Source organism: Austrofundulus limnaeus, unplaced genomic scaffold (genome assembly GCF_001266775.1).
Source record: "Austrofundulus limnaeus strain Quisiro unplaced genomic scaffold, Austrofundulus_limnaeus-1.0 Scaffold1968, whole genome shotgun sequence".
NCBI lineage: Eukaryota > Metazoa > Chordata > Actinopteri > Cyprinodontiformes > Rivulidae > Austrofundulus > Austrofundulus limnaeus.
In genome coordinates, this window is record NW_013954370.1 from 1 (window position 1) to 21094 (window position 21094).

Here is a 21094-nt window from a genome sequence, read left to right on the forward strand (position 1 = left end):
TAAAAGGTAGCTGCTAGGTACACTCCTGCATCCGCAGCCATGAACGTTTTTAAGTTAATTACAATTTATTTTTTCAAGGGAACAGAAATCCAACATTAAAGAATCCCCATTAGATTTTAAAATATATTTTTAGTTTTACATTTTCTTCTCATTGGAAGGAGTACTTTTATTTTCTTGGTGTAAACAGCTCTACTTCTCATATTTGGTCACAAAAATGTTTATCTGCTAAAAATAACCTTTTTAAATGCAATATAAATGTTTGAGTTTGTAAAGATTTTATAAACCCGATTAACAAAACCATTATGAAACACCATTCATACATTAAACGTTTTGCAAAATCAATTTGGCAAATGAAGTAAATTAGTTAAAAGTGAGCTAAACTTTCAACAAATTAAAAAGAAGTACAATAGTGAGCATGCTTCGATGTAGGAACAGTTTTATAAATGGTTGGTAATGCTTTGAACTTTTAAACACTTAAAAAATTAAAACATTTCTAAAGGGGGCAGGTAGGATTCTCTTCCTTCAGTTTAACAAAGTTTTTAAAATGTCTTAATCATTAATGGGACATCCGTGCTTTAACACATTTGATTGACACTTATTTGGCAACCTTGGAGCAGTTGTAAACACAGTTGTGACAGTGGAGGTTGTGGTGTTACTAAAAACGCTTCATTCAAGCTGTAACAAGTTAAAGAACTCTGCAGCAGACCCATTTAAACAGAAGCTACAGATTTTATTCACATTGAGGTGGCACTGCAAAGTAGACCCCTCTCCCTCCCCAAACTCCCACAGTTAAGTCCAAACAGCATCACAGTATCGGCACGAATATGTAAATAAGCCATCATGTATCCATTTAAGAGGAAAAATACTTAATGACTTATTTCAGGACTGATCTTATTCTCCAAAAACAGTCATCACTGCATCTTCAGATTCCACTAATAGGACTTTAGGCAGCAAGAAAAAAAAAATCTATACTGAGATCCAACTGATGATTAGAAAAAAAACCAGGCATGTAATAAAAATAAAACAGAATGAAATTTGGGCTGCAATCTGTTGACTCACTCTCCGTGTCCTGGTGAATAACTGAAGATCAGGTTGAGATGATGAAATTCAAAATGACTGTACAGCTCTCCAGTAAATCTTATCTAACAAAATCTTAGAAAGCTTGTTTTCCTTGAACCCCACCATCCGTATGTACATGTCCTGATTTGAACGTCCTTAAGGTCGACAAACAAATGCACTCCTTTTTACTCAACATATTCAAATCAAACTCGTTGCATGTTCATATCTCCCCGGACTCTCGCTCCTCAGAGCTGGACCGCCGGTCTCGCTCGTAGGACAGGGATCGCTCTCGCTCCCTGCTCAGGGCCATGTCTGGAGAAACGGACCGCTCCTTGTCCTCCCAGTCTCCACACTCTGCCTTGTTGTCTCGCCATCCCTCTCCCGGGCGCTCCTGCAACCTCTCCTGGGACGGTGAGCGTTCTTTGTCGCGAGTGTGGGAGGATCTGTCTCTGGGGGATCTGAAGGAGAAACAAATAGTTGCAAATGAAAATCGAAAAGACGGTCAAGTTTTAATATCAAAACATTTATGAAGATTACGGTGAATGGAGCACAATAAAAGCCAAACTGATGAACATCCACACCTCTTCTTTTTGTGCCTGTGAGAGTGGGAGCGTGAACGATGTCTGTCTTTGTGTCGATGTTTCTTCTCTCGCTCCCTGTCCCGATCGGTGCCATCTTCTCTGGAACGAGACGAGCGGTGACGTCTTGAACGATGGGAAGACGAGCTGCCTTCATCCCTGGAAAAAAAAWTATTTTAATGAAGAAAGGAATAAAGTATAATCACTGTAACACACAAGAGAAGTTGTGATCCTATTTATTCGTCTTATAAAGCTGTATTTTAAATGTGTTAAAACGATTTTAAAAACAACAGAATAAAGACTAAACCAACAGAAAAATCTTATTTTTTATTGCAAATGTTAATTTGTAGCTCATGAAATCTGCCACAGCCATAAATGAGCTTGAAGAGATTAGGGCAGGCCTACCTGTACCGCTCTCCACTTCTAGATCTGGACCTGAAACCAGAAAAACAACCAAAGTCAGAGTGTGTTTCGTGATGATCAGGGACGGTCTCAGTGTGTAGATTATCTGCTGCAGCTGACAGTTTACCTCCTTCGCTCCCGTTCTCGCTCTCTTTCCCTTTCCCGCTCCCACTCTCGTTGACGCTCCCGCTCCCTCTCTCGCTCCCGCTCCATTTCCCACTGTCGCTCCCTTTCATCGTCTCTCTCCCGCTCCTCTCGCCTTCTCATACGCATTCGCTCTTGTTTCTCTACAACAGCTTTCTGGAAAAGAAAAACAATCAAGTTAACAGGACAAAATACTTTGGTGGAATAATCTCGCAAATGCAAATTCTACTCATTTTCTATGGCCTTTAGTTCATGGCAACTCCAATGATTTTTATCGCCTCAACCCGAACCCTTACCCTAAGCTTTTCAAGCTTTTCACGGATTTCAATAAAACCAAGGTGAAGTTTGCCCCCAAAGTGGTCAGCAAGACGCCGATCGTTGTCGTGGAGGCCTAAGTAGGCTGAGCACACCTCACACACTCTGAGTTTCTGCTGCTGAAAGCTGGAGGCCGGCATCGAGTTTCTGTAGACATCCTGCAAGAACAAAAGGTTTTGTTTTAGGGAGCAGAAGAACRTTGCAATTGTAGTACATTAAGCATCTGTTTAAGCAATTGCAATAATTATTTAAGACACATTTCAAAGTTAAACTTCAATCATCTTCCAAAAAATTTCAAAGTTTTTGACCTGTTTGTTACTGTTTGGATACTTTCTGTATGTTTTGTTAAATTTAGTCCAGATATTTCGCTAACAGAGGCATGCAGACAGAGACAAGGGCAAAATATTGACAGCTTTTCAGTCATAAGCATTATTAATCCATTACYAACCTCTGCTTCCTTCTTTAAGATCCGGGTTTTCTCCACCTTCTCCAGCAACTGCTGTGCTTCATCTACATTTCCTTCGCCCCCCAGCTGCTCTGCCTTGGCCAGCAGTTTGCCGATCTCTTCGTTCAGCTCATGAACACGCTCGGCCTTTTCGTGGCAGGTGCAACAAGAGACAAAAGATTGAAAAGCAGAAGATACACCGATTCTTGACAATCAGTACTGTGTGAAGTGCTGCTTTTCTCACATTAAAAACCGACAGTATTATCACCAACTACAGCAAAGTGTTTCTGACCTTTGCATCCACTTCAGCGCTGATCTCGTCCTGCGTCTCAGCTAGTCGCTTCTTAGCCAGCTCAGTTCTGCGGTCGCAATCAGCGATGAAAGACTGGAGGTGTTCAGCAGCCTGACAGAAAACACATCGCATCACTCAGTAACTATATTTCATGTGTTGTAAAGGGTCATCTAAATGRACAGTCTGTGGCTGTTACACTGTGTGAATCCTCTACAAATGATAGCCTAACAGCAAAATTTTTGATAAGATGTGAATTGATATGAATGAAATAAAACAATGGGACTGCGTCTGTTATTATTCTTTTACATCATCAAAAACTGTCTAAATGTGTGTYTGTAAAACTTACATCAAGTTCAAAGAAGTATTCTCGCTCCTTTGAGGCGATCTCGTAATCTGCTCTTAGGGCCAAATCATGGACTTTAGCACATTCTCCCAGGTCCATTCTCTAAAATAAAAAATAAAAATAAAAAAAACACAAAATGATGCACATCACTTTACTACTAATTTGTTAATCTGATACAAGAATATGCAAGTGTGACCAGTGAACAGCTATATATTATTTTACAGATTTGTTTTAGATTGTGTAATCCACTCATACAGGTGGTATCTCACTACGCTAAAACAAGGTTACAAGTTTCAAAAACTGGCCACACGGCTCACTAGTTCTTTGGTTGAAAACACTCAAATTTCAGTGAGATGGCAGGGAATTTATTTATTTTTATAATTTTCCTGCAATTCTGAGAAATCAACCAGTCTGCCACTKTCACTTTACTAAGATTTTGAATTTAAATCAGCTGTAGTCTGTGTACAGCAGATTTTGGGAGGCTGTAAATAGGTCATCACATTAATCAGGATCAAAATCAAAATCAGTTTCATTGCCATTGTCAATGAACAGGATTCACAGACTAGGAATTTGCTTCGGTGTAAAGGTGCAATAAGTATAAAATATAACAAAGAAAATACAAAGGAAAAAGGAAAAAAATAGAATAAAATATATAAAACATATGTACACCAGTTCAATATGGTAATTAGAGAAGACAATGTATTTGGAGTAGTGCAATTAGATTTAATGATAAAGTGACCAGAAAAACAATAGTTAGGGTTGTGCAATTTCAAATCCAGTGATAATGTGGCCAAGGCAGAGTTATAATCAAATTTACTAGTCATAAAAACATGAATTTTTTAACTCTAACTTTCAAGAATTTTTCTCAAATAAGTCACAATTTGGTCATATGAATATGACTTAAAATTTAGGTTATTGTCCATTTACTTATACTTTTTTAAAAATCTTTTGGCTGATGAGGAGTATCTGTTTCTCTTCAGTTGCGAGATATTATCTGACACTCATATGGTGACATCATTTATACATTGGACCCTAAAACAATGAAACAAGTTTGCATATAGTTTTCTTTGTGTAACTGTATGCATTATACTTACAGTGCCAGACAAGATGTCATGGGGACATGAATCCAAGAGGTGGCTTTTACAGACTCTATCATCTGAAAATTTGATCCTCTGCCGCATGGTGTCTCCTGTAGCAGGGGAAAAACAGCAGAACACATGAGTTTTACAGTTTTTATGTGGCATTTAACCTGTGCATTATCATGTCCCATATCTCCTCTAATGAAAGACTGATGATATTAATGAACCAGTTATTTGTAGCAGAGTAACCCAGCCCCTCATTTCATCCATGTAACCTCAGCTGCTTGTATCTTTCTGACCAGGCAGGGAAGCCTAAAGTTAGCTGCTAGTTGGACACAATCAGATAGTAAGAGTAAACACGTAACTGTAAAATAGGGAACTACGAATGAAAGCGCACTCGATGTGATTTGTTTCATGTAATAACCAGATGTAAAGTTGAAGGACACGTCGTAGTAAAGTGAAATACAACAGGTAACTGAGCAGCTAGCTGCCCAGTTAGCTAGCCTGACCAATTAGCAAGAGTTAGCTTAGTGGCTAATCCTACCAACAACAAAGTCCTGTCATATAGCTGTATTAGTCACCGGTTTGTAACACGAGGTGTTAGGCTCACCGTCTCTCCCCGTCCCCATTAGCTGGTCCAGCATCGCTCGCATCTGGGCCTGGGCCGACATGTTTGTTACCGATTTGTGGCTCCGTCCTCGGTTCGGCAGCAGCGGGCGCTCCTTGCACACTTGCGGTCAGGCCTCTCCTATACGGACAACTTTCCCCCCACAAAAATATTAAAGTCCCGGTTCGTAAAAAAAGGACAATATATCGTCCCTTTATGGGTATCACAGCACTTTCGCTCAAGTTAAATGCAACTTTGTGTCACGCGGGTTGCTTCGGGGCGGATGGGACAAATGCAACCTCTCTGGGACTCCACGAGTCGCGTCTCTCGACTCATGAGGCGAGTTGAAGCAGCGGTGACTGAACGTAGTCAGGGCGTTTTTCATCGGCGAACTAAATATGCATGAAAAGAGGAGCCACTCTGCTGTTAACACAGCATCTAATTGCGTTTCTGGCCAGTCAGCTAGGAGTTATCAAGCTTTTTTCAATGTCCTCTCGTCTTCTTCCGCCTTTCTAGTTCCTCCACCGCAAAGCGCGCGCGCTCAGATTCTTCTTCTACACCTAGGAAGTGCAGCCGTCGGCCTCACGCGCTTGATTGAACACAGCCTTCCATCGGAATTTCACGGCAATAACTTCACTGGTTTGGCTTTTTAGATGTTTCTACTCATTTTGGGCCGGCATGGAAACTTATTTCAATGTGCATCACTTATGCTGAAACTATAAACAGAATAATTAATATCAAACAAACCTAGCATTAATTAACAGCTACGTTCTGGCAACTGCCTGATTACAGTACCTCTCTCCAGACGTGTCAGCTGCTTGCAAATCAAATCAGGCATGTGGTCTTCTTACATCCAAGTTTGATCAGTATTTTTTCGGTGATTAAATGCTTCTTATTTGTCAGTAAATACTCAAAAAACAAAATGTTTCGACATGTTTTCACCACTGACAATTTGTCAGATCATATTGTGCATTATGTTATGATGATTGCTCTGATTGTTTCATTTGTTGGGCACATTATTTAACTGGTGAGGATACCCAACATAACATTAATATTTAAACGTTTTTGAGGTACAAATGCTGTTTATGGGTTTATTAAGCCCCGCCCACAAGTAAAGCCAACCCAGTCCCACCAATCCCATTGCGACTGTAAAAAAAAAAAAAAAAAAAAAAAAAAAAAAGAAAGAAAGATGGCGGCAAGTATGCTGCGCCTACCGCTGCGGCTTTCCCTCAGGAATATGGGCATTACGACCCGTAATCCCAAATCGAAAATATCATGCTTGTTTAGGACGAATCAAAGCAGGACCGTGGTATCCACACAGTCAGGAGCAATCCTCCCGAAACCCGAAAAAGTGAGTGTTTTTCTACCTTTACCATATCGGAAAAACCGAGAGGAAACAGAATGGGCGGGACTTAATGCTTTATTGACAGCAACATAGGCGAATAATAATGCAGGAGATTTGCTAGCGTTCTCCATTCAGCCAATGAACGTGTGATTGTGCAAATACAGGAAGTATTTACCTTTAATGCTGTCATTTCAAGTCGTTATCCAAGGTTGTTTTATGTAGAAATATTAAGTGTCAAAGTAGGATGTTTTTCGGTGATATGTTTTGATTTTAAGACCATACCATTTTCYTATTGTTTTGGACGAAACATCAAAATGGAAATGCAAAATATTTGTATTTTTGGTACAACAAAAGACAAAATACCAAAATAAATAACATAAATGACAATATTCACAGATAAATTAATTATTGATAAAACTAATTCTAGTAAAATTTGCTGTGATGCTACTGTTATTTGTTGGATACACACTTATATGTTCCCTTTTTCTGCTGTATATAACATTTGTGTTTTTGCTTATCCACTTATGCTTGAACATTTACTTTTGTGTGTGTGTGTGTGTGTGTGTGTGTGTGTGTGTGTGTGTGTGTGTGTGTGTGTGTGTGTGTTTTTAAATACATTTAGTATGCTCTCATATTTCGATAATGGTCATAATATGCTACTCTTACATCAGGGCTTATATACTAAATTCAGATTTGCAGATTAAATCTACACCAGACTACTATTAACCAAACAGGTGGGTTCCATGATTTAACAATAACTTTTCACTTGTGTGTGTTTAACAGACTCCATTCGGTCTCATCAGGATGACAGCAGTGGTGGTGCCTTTCCTTTATGTGGGAACTCTGATCAGCAAGAACTTTGCCGCTCTCCTGGAGGAGCACGACATCTTTGTACCTGAAGATGACGACGACGATGATTGAGTTAAATTTGCGGCGTACTGAGAGGTAACTGGAATGTGTCCTTGAGCCACACCTCAATATTCTCTTTAAGGTTGTGTGAACCTTTTGTGTGTAATCTTATCCTGTGTGCTGGGTGTGTCAGCTGCAGCATGTTAACCCTTTAAGACGTAAAGTGCCTTCTGCACATGCGTAATAATTCACATAGGATCTTAATGTGGTAAAGGATACAGTTTGTTTTTGTATTGATACGTGCTTGCTAATGTATGACTTTGTAAAACATGTGTATATCCATAGGGTGCTTTGCGTAAGCAACCAGCTGGCACTAAATGGATGGGGCAGATAAAGAACTTCAGCTTCTAGAAGACATCCTTTACATCCACCCATCGTCCCTTTGATATTTATCCTGTTTGTGAGAAATCACATGTCGTGTGAGGCTAGCAGAACTACCAGCCCTCACTCTTGTTTGCATGTTGTGTCAGCTCCAATAAACAGAATCGTTTACATGTGGAAAACACGTGTTGCTTTTTATTTCTTTAACAGTCTAGTTAGTCACCAGTCAAAGTGGTGTGATAAATTTACGATACGTTTTATGTCAAGACAGTATTTGATCTGTTAAGTCATTTTTTTAGGTGATTTGTTCAGGTTTGTTCGGCTCCCTCCTGCAGCGCAGCGTTGGCCAGTTTCAGATGTTCGTTGAGGGAGCTCATCTCCAGCTGGCTCCGACCCCTCGTGTCGCTCAGCTCCACGTAGGCCTCCTTATAAAGCTTGTAGGCTGCCTCCTTCTCCTGGGTTTAAGACAAACATGATCAGCAAATCCTGATTTGAAATGTATATCTAAATATTATTAACTTATGGTGAGTAAAATGATAAGACATACCTTGGTAAGCGACTGTACTTCATTCTGCAAGCAGCTGATTTCTTTCTTAAGATACTGCACCTCATTTTCCTTTGCTTTTAACTGCATCTGAAACACATTCAGATCTTGTGCTATTTCCACYTCATCAGTCAGTCAATTTGACAAATAACCTTAATAAGTTTTTACTGTTTTTCCTCAGCATGTACTGTCACAAGTTCATATTTGTATTTCATCACCAGACTTCTACTGATGATGTGCAACATTAGAAAAGTACAGGAATATGACCAATAGGTGGCAGTGTGTGCTTCAGCATGATGCGTGCTCAACACAAATGAGGCCATAGGATAAAATAACTGCTCCTGCAGGGACTTATTGTGGATACAAGACAAAAACAGGGAAAAAAATGCTTTGACCTATTTGTTTGACTTAACTGTGTTCAGAGTCCCTAAGTTTAGTTCCTGGTGCTGTTTTTGCTCACAGCGATGACTTAAAAGTAAATTCTATTGTTGTAGCAAATAATGCTAGGTTGGAGTATAGGGAAAGATTGGGATGTTTTTGTACTTGGCAGCTACTTTCACAGGAGTTTAAAAAAAGCTCAACAGTCACACTTTTCCTCTCAGTACCTCTAAATCTGACGCAGAGTCCTCGGTTTTACAAATGGAGCCCACATCCGACCTTTGACCTGTGATGAAATAACGCATTCGACTGATCTCCTCTGCCAGCTTGTTCTTAAGCTCCTAGAAAAAAKCCCAAAATAAAACACTCAAATAATCTTCTGAGGAAATACTGTGAACGTTTCAGACATTTTGAAGTAGGGTTCTGTGGAACGGTTAATGTCTTACAGTACGTGTTGTAGATAGTGCTTTAGAAAATCTTGTTTTGGGGAGATACGAGTTTAAGTCTGACCAGATTAATAAGCTAATAAGCCAGTGGGGGCAAAGACAAATGTGGTTTGCTGTCATCATAAAAARTCCAGTCTTCAAAATTTCAAAGCAGAAAATTTATAATATAAATGTTTATAGCAGAAATATTATGAAACTCCTGTAAGAACTAAGCTGAATAAAAAACTGCTAGCTGCTGCTTGCAAATAACCACAGGGTTTCATATGAYTATGTTAATTCTGTATAACCTTTTCACAGAATCCAGTTCAAAAGATCTGAACTGGATGTAACCCCACACTTAATTATTAATATCTAACAACCTGGTTCTCTCGTTGGAGTTGTTCCAGCTCTCTCTGCTTCCGGTCCAGCTCTGTCTCTCGGCTCTTGCTGCTCTGCTCGGCTCGGTTCAGGTCCAGGCATTTCTGGGAGAAGCGCTCTGACATCACGTTTAACTCGCCGTGTATGACGCCGGCCTCAGGCCTGCACGCACCAACACACACAAGTTCTGGAGTCGGCTTTAATGCACCGTCACATGAGGGGGCCATTGCCGAGAGGCGAAAATGCCAGACATGCAGGGAGCCTAAAGAGGAATCTGTTTTTATCAGCAGATTATCAGAATAAACTTACATGTGACCTCTGCAGGAGGAATCCATGAGTGCTGCTCCTCCAGACAGCCTCCTGGCCTTTTCCACCTCTCTCTCCAACTCCTCCCTGTGAGCTGCTTTCAGTGCCTCCAAATCTTTGATCAACATTTAGTTGGAAAGATGGGTTATTCTTGCTATATTTCCATGAGTAGAAGGATAAAAGTGAACCATGTATAAAAACTCATCTAACCCTTGGCAGCTGCCTGACTCCTCTCCTGCAGCAGCTGGTCTCTCTCCTCTTCCAGCTCTTTTTTCTCCAGAGCGTGTTTCTCCTGCAGCTCCTGTAGGGCCTTTCGATGAGCCACCACCAGGGCTTCCAGCTTGGCCCTACAGGGAGCTCTGGGTCCACAAGGGCTGTCCACCTCTACCTCCATGACTGCACGCTCCTGTTTGATTGTCTCCACTTGCTTTTGAAGACAGACAGCCTGAGAGGTCAACAGGGAGGAGAGATTAAGATATGCAACGTTTGTAGATTTCCAAATTTCCTTCCTTAAAGTTTGACTCACCTCCTTTTGAATTTCTTCAGCTTTGTTCTTTTGATGCATCTGGGCACCATTTACTAAAGAAAGGGCTTCATTTGAAGTGGATGAACGAGTGAGTGAGCCAGCCTGATCAGCTTCTTCAAAGCTTTGATGGACAGTTTGGGACTTTGACTCCTGATAATGGGGTCCAGTGAAAGACTGCGCACTCGTGTCCCCAAATGACAGCGTCTCAAATTCTGCCCACTTCCTGCTGACTTCAGAGTCTGTAGCTTCAACAGTGGGCACAGGAACACTCCCCTTCTTCAGCTCCATGGAGTCCCACCTGCTACCCATCTCACTGAGAGGGCCCCCGGCCTCAAACCACTTGTTCCTCTCCTCCAGCCGCTTTGCCTGCTCCCGGTCCCAGCCCTCCCCTTCTTCTCTCTGACTGGCCGGAGACAAGTCTGCACCCGGATCTCCTATCGTTTGGCGGCGGCGGCGGCTGCGGCCTTCCTGGTTGACGCTGGCCGAAGAGGCAGCTTCATAAGCGGAGTCTCTGCAGGTGAAGCGAGCAGACGGTTGGCCTGACGACGGCCTGCAGGAGCGGGGGTTCTCTTTCTCACTGCTGGAGTCGGATTGGCTGAGGTCAGAATGGGGGGAAACACATGAGAGTAGAATTACACATCTGAGTAAAGTCACAGGGGCCGGTCACAGAAATGTTCGGGGCCAGAGAGCACTTTTTGGTAGCATTATGCAACAGTTTGTTATTGGTACATTTTTCAGTTTAATTATTGAACATAAGAAAAAAAATTAAATACTATTTTATATTTATTTGTTCAGCCTGTATTCAACCTTCCATCCCATTACTTTTTGGACTTTTCAACCATCCCCTCCTCCAAATGAATGATTCTCTTCACTGTTTGAAGTTCTCTTCCATTTCACTCTTCCTCCACTTCCTGTTTCATCTTCTCTTCCATTTTTCCAGTTGTGTGCCAAAAAGACAAGCGGACAGTAAAGCTGCTGAAATCTATCTCTGAACTACCACAACATGCATCCGTTTGACTTCAAATATTTAATATTTATTGATTCATTAATGTCTCCCAGTTTAAAATTAAACCTTTAATAATTAACACTGACCGACTTCACTGTTAAATATCATTCAGTGTGCTGCAATAATTTTTTTTGAAACAATAGTGGACTCTGTGCAGTATCTGAGTGGGCACATTCATCCCACTGTGTTTTAGAGGAACGTTTCACACATTTTGAAGTGTGGTTCTGTGTTAGGGGTAAGAACATTAAATATTATCCTTGGATAAATGGCTTTTTGAAACACCAAGAGAAAAAGTTTAATTCTGGCATCGATGAGGTAACAGTTAGTCCCAATGCAGCTGAGACTTTTAAAGGCTTACTTTTAAACTATTTGATTTTATGCATTTTATTGTGTTTTAAAATCTAAGTTAAATAACAACAAAAAATTTTTTTAAATGTTCTTAAAACAAGTTTGGTGCAGTAAATTAAGTCTGTAAGTTTATTGTATGTATCAACAAAAATTACATATATTTGCGAGTACATTAGATACCTATTAGCAGGAATGCTTGTTGATTTTTATTTAAATTAAGTTCGTGTATCTGAGTGTTTCTTCGGTGTGCTGCATGAACTGAGAGTAAAGTTCAACTCACTGCCTGCTCTGGATCGCCTGCTTCAGTAACTTCACCCAGTTCCTCTGAATTCTGGATGTTATAGCAGAAAGAGTGAACACTGCACTTCTTGTCTGGAGGAGATAAAACCACACAGACACACGCACGCACACACAGAAAGAGAGAATTAAACAGGAAGCAGCTTCACCATGTAGCTGCTGTGAACATGTAGGAAGTGGGTCATCTCAACGACTGCCCATTGAGCTGTGAGTTTTTAAAACGCGAGTTTAGAACAAACCTGGATCTGAAGTCCATAGTTTTTTTCTACATCACAGCCTGACACGTTCACACAGGATGTCAGATCGATCTCTCCCTCCAAATCATCTGACTGCAGCGCGACAAGAAGAGCTTCAAGTCAGTCTAACAAACAACCTAACTTGTAGGAATGATTTCTTGTGATTTGGGGGGGAAAACTACATGAAATCATTTAAATTTTTCTCATATTCATACCTCCTCAGCTTCTGAGTCTCTGTAGAACCTCAATGTAGAATCACCAAGAACAAACCAATGTTTCCTCCACTGCAGAAACAAAACAGCAAATTACTTTCTGATCATGTTTATTAAAGAACATGATTGTAGGCTGAATGCACACACACACACACAGGACATAATATGACTGTAGCACAAGAAAACCATGTCTGTTCTTTGGGTTTAACGTTTGTCAGACATCAAAACAGCACACACAACTGCAACTCAAAGAAAAACCTCTCTTTCAATATACTAGAGTCAAAATTTCCCAAACCAGACATTTACCTTGCCTTGTTCATCCAGTCTGGACATCCAACCCTTTGAGTTCAATTATCTGCACATGAAGTATTAAAGTGAAGTAGTTAGTAAGCACTCTGCTGTGGTTTGCGTCTCACAAATGATTGCGAAACTAAAGCAAGAGGAAACCYTCATGCAGACCGGCGCACAGAGAGGTAACATCATTCTGAAGCATGCAGAAAGGTGAGAAAGATCCCCTAAAAATGGGAAACATTTTGCAGAAATGCAATGCGGAAAGGACGATGTTTAATTACTGTGAACAGGAGCAGAAAGAGGAACTGGGGAAGCTTTAGGAGAATCATTTGAAAGCTGGTTAATGCAAAATGAAATACTTACATGCATTTTTTAGTGTCCGATGTTAGTAATGTGGGTGATAGGGAAAACAAAACTATAATTAAGAGAGGGATGACGCCTGACATGAAGCAGAGGAAGTCACTGAAGTGTGATTGCACTTATCTCTTATCGTTAAAAACCAAAACGTCCTGCACAGGGAAATGACTTTTTTCTTTGAAAACCAATGACTCTGCAGTTTTGAACATGACGAAGCAGCATAAAACACTGCAGAAAACTTTTTATTTTCACTTCACACACTCCAGGGAACAAAACTTCCTTAGAAACATCCCTTTTTGCAAAAGTATTCTTGAACCTATGAATAAAAGTGATAAATCACGAACACATGCTGCCCTAAAACAAAACAAAACAAAAAGCTGAGCAAGGACTTTTTAAGAGCTTCATGGAAGAGAAGAGAAATAAATATCAACAAGCTGCACCAAGAACAAAAACATGAATGACCCATTTACTGTGGAAACATTTGTGATTGATTTTTACAGGTGCCTGTGATCAGTCTGTGCTCACCTGGGTCTGTGGGCGGGCAGAGTGAGCTCGCTCCTTCACCTTTAAAGCTTTGTGTTTTTCACGTTGTTCATCTGAGGTCTTCATGGAAAGAAACAAAACAAACCAGATGTTTCTGCTTAAAGTTTGCCATGGGATTTACTGTTATTTGAATCTTACCTGTGTGCAAAAAGATGCAGCTGAGTGTCGACGAGACGACCGTCTCGTGTCAGAGTCCCGATATTTTTCTCGTCTGTCTCTCCCCCTCTCTCTGCCCCTCCTCCTCTCATCCAACTCCAGCCTTGAACTGTAGACGTCTGCTTCATTGGGATGCCTGCAGAGACAGAACTGTTTAACACTCCTGTTGTTTGTTCTTCATTTTGTGACCAAATCACTTCTAAACCCACCATAAAACAGATAACATCAACTTATGAAAGGACAGATCATTTTATGAACTTACGTGCTCACAAATGATAAAGATTCTGTCAAGAGAATTAGGGGAAGATTTCAGTGAAATAATAATAAAAATAATAATACATTTTATTTGTGGGCCCCTTTCTTGACACTCAAGGTCACCTTACATAGTTTAACATAAAACAGGCACAATATTAAAATWCACATTAAAAATAGGTACAAAATAGAATTTAATTAAAAGTTACAATCACAGTGCATAAGCTACTTTAAACAGATGAGTTTTGAGTTTGGCTTTGAAATGTGGCAACGAGTCTTTGGTACGAGATCAGGTGGGAGTGATTACGGGCAGGTGTAGCAACATGAAGCAGGTCTGAAAGATAGTTGTGTACAGCTTTGAAGGTAATATCAAATGTGTAAGGAGAAGTATTTTGTAGTTGATACGATATGAAATGGGAAGCCAATGGAGCTGTTGTAGAACAGGTGTGATGTGATGGATTGAGGGGGTCCGTGTAATGATATAAGTCGCTGAATTTTGAACCAGTTGTAGTTTATGGAGGGTTTTCTCTGGTTGTCCAAAAAGTAGTGAATTACAGTAATCTAAATGGGAGGTAACCAGACAGTGGACTAGAACAGGAGTGGAGTGAGAGAAGATGGAAATAGGTTGAACAAGTGATATAATTAACATGAGAGGCGAAGGAGAGAGTGTTATCGAAGACGACACCCAGACTCTTGACCTGAGGGGAGGGAAAGATGGAGGATGGAGGTGTCATCCAGAATTGAGAAGTTATGAAGTTTACTTGGTGTTGATTTATAGCCAATGTAAAAAGTTTCTGTTTTATTGCAATTTAATCTAAGAATGTTTCAAAGTTGTATTTCATGAAGACAATCAGTGATAGACGAAGGTGGGAGTGTAGAGTTAGGTTTGGTTGAGTGATAGAGCTGAGTGTCATCTGCGTAGCAGTGACACTGAATATGATGTTTACGAAAAATGTAACGAAGTGGGAAAAGATAAATTATGAACAGCAAGGGTCCCAGGACAGAGCCCTGCGGAACACCAGATGTGACGAAATGAAAGTTTTGGTTAAAAAACTTAGTTGGGATGAGATTCTGTCTTGAAAAGATTTGGTTATGGAAAGATTCCAGCAGGGGAAGATAATTTAAAAACATATTTGAGAAGAAAAAATAAGCTAAAGAATGATGAGGTGTAATTTTCTGTTAAAGATTCCAATGGTCGTGTGATTTTATGGAATAATTCCAGTGGGAAAAAAATATGTAACAATATTGGAAAGGATATATGTCTAATCGCTGAAGGTAATTTTATACACCTAATGTCTCATACATTTATTTCTTATTAATGGTCATTTTTAACCAGGAGCAGCACAGCAGTGTTGAAGACTATTAAATCATCATCTGGAAATGTGAAAACATTGTACTGACTTGTATCACATACCTGAATGTTCTGGATCTCTGCTCCCTGCAGGGACTGGGACTCTCGTTTCGCCGTCTCAGTCCTGGAAACTCTTCCTCTGACTCCACCTGAATCTTTGGTACATCGGCCAACATGATGTAGTCGTCCATGGTCATCCCCACCTTGGATTCACAATGATTTGAAAAATTTCACGTTTCTTACGTGGAGAGTTGATGTTGACATTATTGGTAGAGGTATGATGAAAAATTAAAAAGATACATAAAATGAAATATCACATATAAATAGGGATAAACAAATACTGACTGGATACTTGAAACATTTTTTGAGGAGTGCTTAAAACATCAGAAAACAAACAGATCTGTCAACATCCACCAACTGCACAATAATAAAATTATTTTAGTGTGAGACAAGGTAACTAATGGAGAAAAAAAATTGACCTGATCTACTTACCTCCTCAGGATCTACTGGAGGCTTTTTAGGTTCAGAGATTAGCAAGACCTCCATGCCTCGTCTCACACTGCTTCTGCTTCTCTCGGCGCTGACCTTCTCACCTCCCTCGTCGGCCTTATCGATGTCTGTGACTGTAGCATGTGACAACAATCCACCAGGATTCTGAGAATCTGCTGCCCGCCTCGAGGAGGACGAACCATGGGATTGGGACAGACTGAGTGCAGAGTGTGAAGACCCCTGCCAGGAGCCTTGGGAATGACTCAGTCTGCTGTCCCTGGAGTCAGGTTCCCTTTGGGAGGTGTGGCTGCGAGGACTGTAGCTGTTCCTGGAGGGAGAAGCCTGATGGCTGTTGCAGGATTGAGTGTTGGTCAAACTGCTGATATCTGTTCTGGTTTGAGGTGATGCTCGAGCTCCATCGTACAAACTCTGTCTCGTGGCAGAGGAGCCACGGCGGGAGAGTGATTCAAGATTTCTGTACAGTTTCTCAGAATCCAAACTGTGTTTGTTGGAAGCTTGTGATGGACTTCTGGACTCTCGGCTGCAGATCTGTTGGTCTTCATATCCGCCACTATGTAACAGTGAAGAGTCTGTGCGTCTGTGGGAGGAAGAGGTCCTGGTGGGTGAGATGGTACGAGATGCTGCAGACCCCCTCCTGCGGGAGGGACTGGACCTGCCTGATGTGTGACGTGATGAACCCTGAGATGGAATGGGGAGGGAGCCGTGTGAAGAGGACTGAGACCGGGCCTGGCTCCTACAGAGAGAACTGCCCCTCTGAGGTCCCACAGGAGATTCGGTCAGCTTGTAGCGGTCCGGACTCACGGAGCTGTGACGTGTTGGAGAGTTCATCTGAGAGTCAGCTCCCCGCCTGAAGTTGGAGTGGTACGTGTATCTTTGCGGGGATTCACTTCTCCAAGTCGGCTGCATGTACGTCTCTGTGTTTCGTCTCTGGGAGGGCAGGCCGAGGTTAACGTTCCTGTATGGGACGCAGGCTTTGGGCTCAGGAACATAGTTGCTTGGAAGGGGGTGTCCCCTCTCGTAGTAACGAAAGAAACGCTTGTTATCCTCCTCCATACCATCACCTCTTCTGTCTGGGGAAAAGTAGCCATTTTCTTTGACCCTGTCTCCTCTGGACTCTGAAAATCAAACAAGACTGCAGTCAAATTATGAAAAGAATATTCTACATTGTCTCAGAAGAAAAATAAAKTCATTTATGTAACATACCTGAGGCCCGACGGGACAAGTTTCTACCTCTTTCATCCATCCAGGAGCTGCCAGTGTCTCGGGGAGGAGAAGAGTCCAGTCGAGTCATTTCTTTTAGACCAGCACTCTGCCTCCCTGAGCTGAGAGACCTGCTCCTCTCTGGACTGTCCCACTGATTTGGAAAACTGGAGAAAATAAAATCCAGTCATGTTGCATCACGCTTTTTTATTTTTAGGTGTTCCTGTATACAAACTTAAACGTTACAACAGGACCAAACGTATTTAGACTATTTAAAGTTGGATTTATCTGACAGATCTTATTATGTCAATTAGGAATCTTTTTCACTGATAAGAATTCATTTAGGCGTCAATTTAGGTCCAGATATATTTTCTTTGCACATGCTTTTTTGGGCTGTATTTTTAGATGCAGAATCCTGAACTTAGAGCTTAATTTTTTGTTCCGACATGTGTTCTCCAAACACAGGAATTTATTGGTCACAGCCAACTTCCTTGCTGCGTTTATTTGAGTTTAACGACTCGGTGAAGAGCACTGCAACCACTGATAGGAGAGAACCATCATAGCAGCACATGTGGACATGTCAGGTTCGTAGTAAAAGATTTCTGTTTTAATCAGACAAGACAGACTCACCTGGATTGTATGTCACTGTCACAGTTCTCAAGTTCCAACTCTGGACTCAGACTGTGCACCAGGTTCCACTCAAAGGTCCATCCGCCACTGACGTCATCACTACTGGCACTTGTGGCCCCCTCAGACAAGGCCCCACCACCACCACCACCACCAACATCATCATCTGAGTCCTGGTTTGAAGAGCAAATTAACACTTTTTTAAACATTTGTACGTTTTAAGTAGAAGCAAACAATTGAACTAAAAGCTTAAATTAACATTGTGTTTTATTTGGCTATTTATTGGCCAGGACATTTGCAGTATTCTTGTTGAAATATTCTTTTTTTTCTATTTTAACATAATCTAACATAAAGCAAAGACTGTCATTTACATCCTCGTGTGTCCCTGCATTAAGGACAAGTGCCTTTAAAGAACAAACTTTTTACAACAAACCTGTCCTATCACAACATGAACCATGCAAATACATATCTATAGACAGCTAAAAACCAGAGTCCAAACACTGAGACTCATTTCACTCACTTGTGAAGGTTTGCAGTCCTTTTGCCAAATCTGCTGTCAAAGCCACGCAGCTCTGTTCCTTGTGCCCTCACTTCTCTATTTGCTACAGCTGAACCAATTCTTTTAGACCGTACAGGACGTAACTGAAGCTACTCTGCTCGCGCTCATCATTATTTCATTGCTCCAGTGCTTTTGCATTACCAGAGCCGCCCACTCTGAGTCTTTCTCGTCTTCGTCTTGATCCTTCTGTCTGTTTTTTACATCTCATTAAAACACAGACAACGAAAGGGTCAATGCTGCTTTTAGTTTTGGATTTTGATACATGCTGGTTTGAGAAAAGTAAAATGTGCCTTTTGTTTTTGAGGACAAAKTTAAGCCCTTATTTGTTTCGCCACTTTGGTGAGATTCCCAGTAGTGTAAAAGCTATTTTTACTGGAAAGACCCTGAGCAACTTGAAGGTATCTGTTTGCGTCTCATACGTATCAGATTTCCACCCATTCCCTAAGGACTGCAACACGCTGTCATTAATTAATTATACAGAATCAAATGCCACGTTGATGTGTCGTTCATCCTTCACCTGGTGATTGTGTTAGAGGCTGACATCATAACCTCACTATACAAAAGGTAGAATAGTTTTTACCAAAACCTTCGTATATTTAGTCATTAAATAGTGAGTAGGTTTTTATCCCATCTACACAATTTTGATGAATAGTTACTGAGTAGTTACTAAGGACACCAAAAAGGAATTACTGAGTAATTAATTATTACTTACTCAATAACTGACCATTAACTACTGTTTTTGTGTACCCTAAAGTAAAGTGAAGCATGTTCCCATAGTTCCCGAGTAGTTTCTCTTTGGAATTCTTTGTTATTGAGTAGTTAGCAATTTTTGTGTACCTTATTGTAAAGTGTTACCATTGTGTAGTGTGAGTAGAAAGTAACCTGTAGTGTTCTATTTTCTGCTTTTATTTTATTATTGTTTATTTGTAACCTGTTAAGATATTCATTGGCTCATGTTATAATCTGGTATGGCACATCAAATGGTAAGTTTTATGTTTGAGCTGTACATTGTCCTTCTTTTTCTAAAGTTTTATATAAAAAATAATAATAATGATCAGTTATGTTAAAACCTGAGATTTCCTTCTCAGAAGCTGTTCCCTTATGAAAATATTCTTCTTTTACTTTTATATAAAACCTTTTTTTTAATTCAAAAGCCTGTAGCCAGCTGTTTTTCCCAACATTCACTGCCGAATGTGTCACGCTCCTACCCACTCGTGCAGATCGCCCGTTTGTCCAAATCCAGCCGTAGTGGTTCTGAGGTGCATGTGACTGGGCCTCAGGCACGAGCCGCAGCGGTCGGGGTCAAAGGTGTTGGGCTGGAACTGGCGGCAGTAATAGTCCTCAGCAGGGGGCGCCATGCCGATCCTGCTGGCTGCTGGGTGTCCTCAGGAACTAAATTAGCCTTTGATTGACTGGTTTCAGTAGAAGTGGTATGGTGTTATTTCCCAGGAGGCTCTTGGGTAAACTCTAGGCACAGTTTGATAACATTATATAATACCAACTATCAAAACAACTAAATTCAGTAACAACTAGCCAGAGAAATACCTCAGCAGGAAAAAAGCACTTGAAACATTTCTGAACAGTTTTATATAAATGCTGCTTCCATGTCACTCACAATGTAATACTTGTTTTTGGTTGCAAAAACAGTTACTCAAATCTTTTGTCAAACTTTGGAAAAATGCAAACAGTTTTTGCATCTATTAAAAAAGTAAAACATCTATGGCTACCTTTGTCATGACATCAATAAATAGAAATCTCATATAAAAAGCAAYGATAACCTTACCTTTGTGAAGAAACTTGGTGCATTGAAAAGTCAAACTATATGTCCACTGGGAGATCCTAAACCGTAAGGTCTGTGATGGAAATGTTTAGGTTTTACGATGAAAGGGGTTGGAGGATTGGGTCTTTATTCAAAAAGAAGAGTGCGTCCTATCAGGTGACTTCATCCTAAGAAAGTGAAACAGAGCACTAACCCCTCTAAACAGGTGTGTTATGGACGGAGGTTTGCTGCTGCACAGATGGTTACTCTGACAGGGCGGTCAAAGAGAAGAGTTAAAAACAATGGAGGCTGGACTGGGAGTAAAACAAACTGTGATATGGACCACTTATTGTGATGCTGATATAGTTTAATAATAATACAACTGATAACTGTAAGACCATAATAAACATGGAGACAAGTGTTTACTATCACAGAATTATGAAGGTGATGCCAGGAATTGATTAGTTTGCCTGGAAACAAAGGGTAGCTAACCCAGGTGCAATATGAAACCTATGCTAAAAGGACAACAACAATCACATTATCTTTGTTTAAATGGACCTCAGTCGTGTTCCCTGTCTCTAACATACACAATTTCACAGTGTTTACAACTCTAAAAGTTTAGATTAAGGAAACTAAAAATGAAATGTTTTGTTCTTTTAGCTGCAGTACAGGACAACTAATTACCTGAAGAAAAAAAATTCTTGGAAACACTTATCTGCACCTTCTGGTATAAAAATGATTTCTCTGTATATACCGTATATCAAGTCATCCATGTAGAAATACATCTCCTATAAAAATATGTTTTAATCTTTTATTGCTGTCATAAAACAATCATGGTCAATTTAACGTGGCCTTCTTTGAAATATATACTTAGCACACAAAGTTAGGAGATTAATATTTGGTTGATTATTGCTTTGTAACAATGCTTCTTGGCAATAAATTTTATACTGGGTACCTGACTGGCAGCAGCTGGGGGACCAGAATCTCTCTCTCT

The 21094-nt window shown here is 40.5% G+C and overlaps 3 protein-coding genes across 3 annotated transcripts; 1 reads left to right on the plus strand and 2 right to left on the minus strand.

The window, feature by feature from the left end:
* Positions 1-419: 419 nt before the first annotated feature.
* Positions 420-5859, minus strand: zgc:158803 (LUC7 domain-containing protein). Its single transcript, XM_014034100.1, has 10 exons — positions 5268-5859; positions 4673-4767; positions 3582-3680; positions 3236-3346; positions 2947-3090; positions 2480-2656; positions 2167-2339; positions 2043-2072; positions 1641-1796; positions 420-1517 (listed from the first exon to the last, which is right to left on the minus strand). The coding sequence occupies exons 1-10, from the start codon at positions 5326-5328 to the stop codon at positions 1280-1282; spliced, it is 1284 nt and encodes a 427-aa protein (XP_013889554.1). The 5' UTR covers positions 5329-5859; the 3' UTR covers positions 420-1279.
* Positions 5860-6433: 574 nt separating this feature from the next.
* Positions 6434-8021, plus strand: smdt1b (single-pass membrane protein with aspartate-rich tail 1b). Its single transcript, XM_014034101.1, has 3 exons — positions 6434-6615; positions 7393-7554; positions 7804-8021. Exons 1-2 carry the CDS (start codon positions 6454-6456, stop codon positions 7528-7530), a joined length of 300 nt encoding a protein of 99 aa, XP_013889555.1. The 5' UTR covers positions 6434-6453; the 3' UTR covers positions 7531-7554; positions 7804-8021.
* Positions 7885-21088, minus strand: triobpa (TRIO and F-actin binding protein a). Its single transcript, XM_014034099.1, has 17 exons — positions 19550-21088; positions 17786-17955; positions 17159-17322; positions 15938-17070; positions 15509-15648; positions 13825-13978; positions 13669-13746; positions 12499-12567; positions 12287-12376; positions 12031-12122; positions 10397-10991; positions 10081-10315; positions 9874-9985; positions 9567-9726; positions 8989-9102; positions 8387-8473; positions 7885-8294 (listed from the first exon to the last, which is right to left on the minus strand). The coding sequence occupies exons 1-17, from the start codon at positions 19697-19699 to the stop codon at positions 8148-8150; spliced, it is 3690 nt and encodes a 1229-aa protein (XP_013889553.1). The 5' UTR covers positions 19700-21088; the 3' UTR covers positions 7885-8147.
* Between the last annotated feature and the right edge of the window lie 6 nt (positions 21089-21094).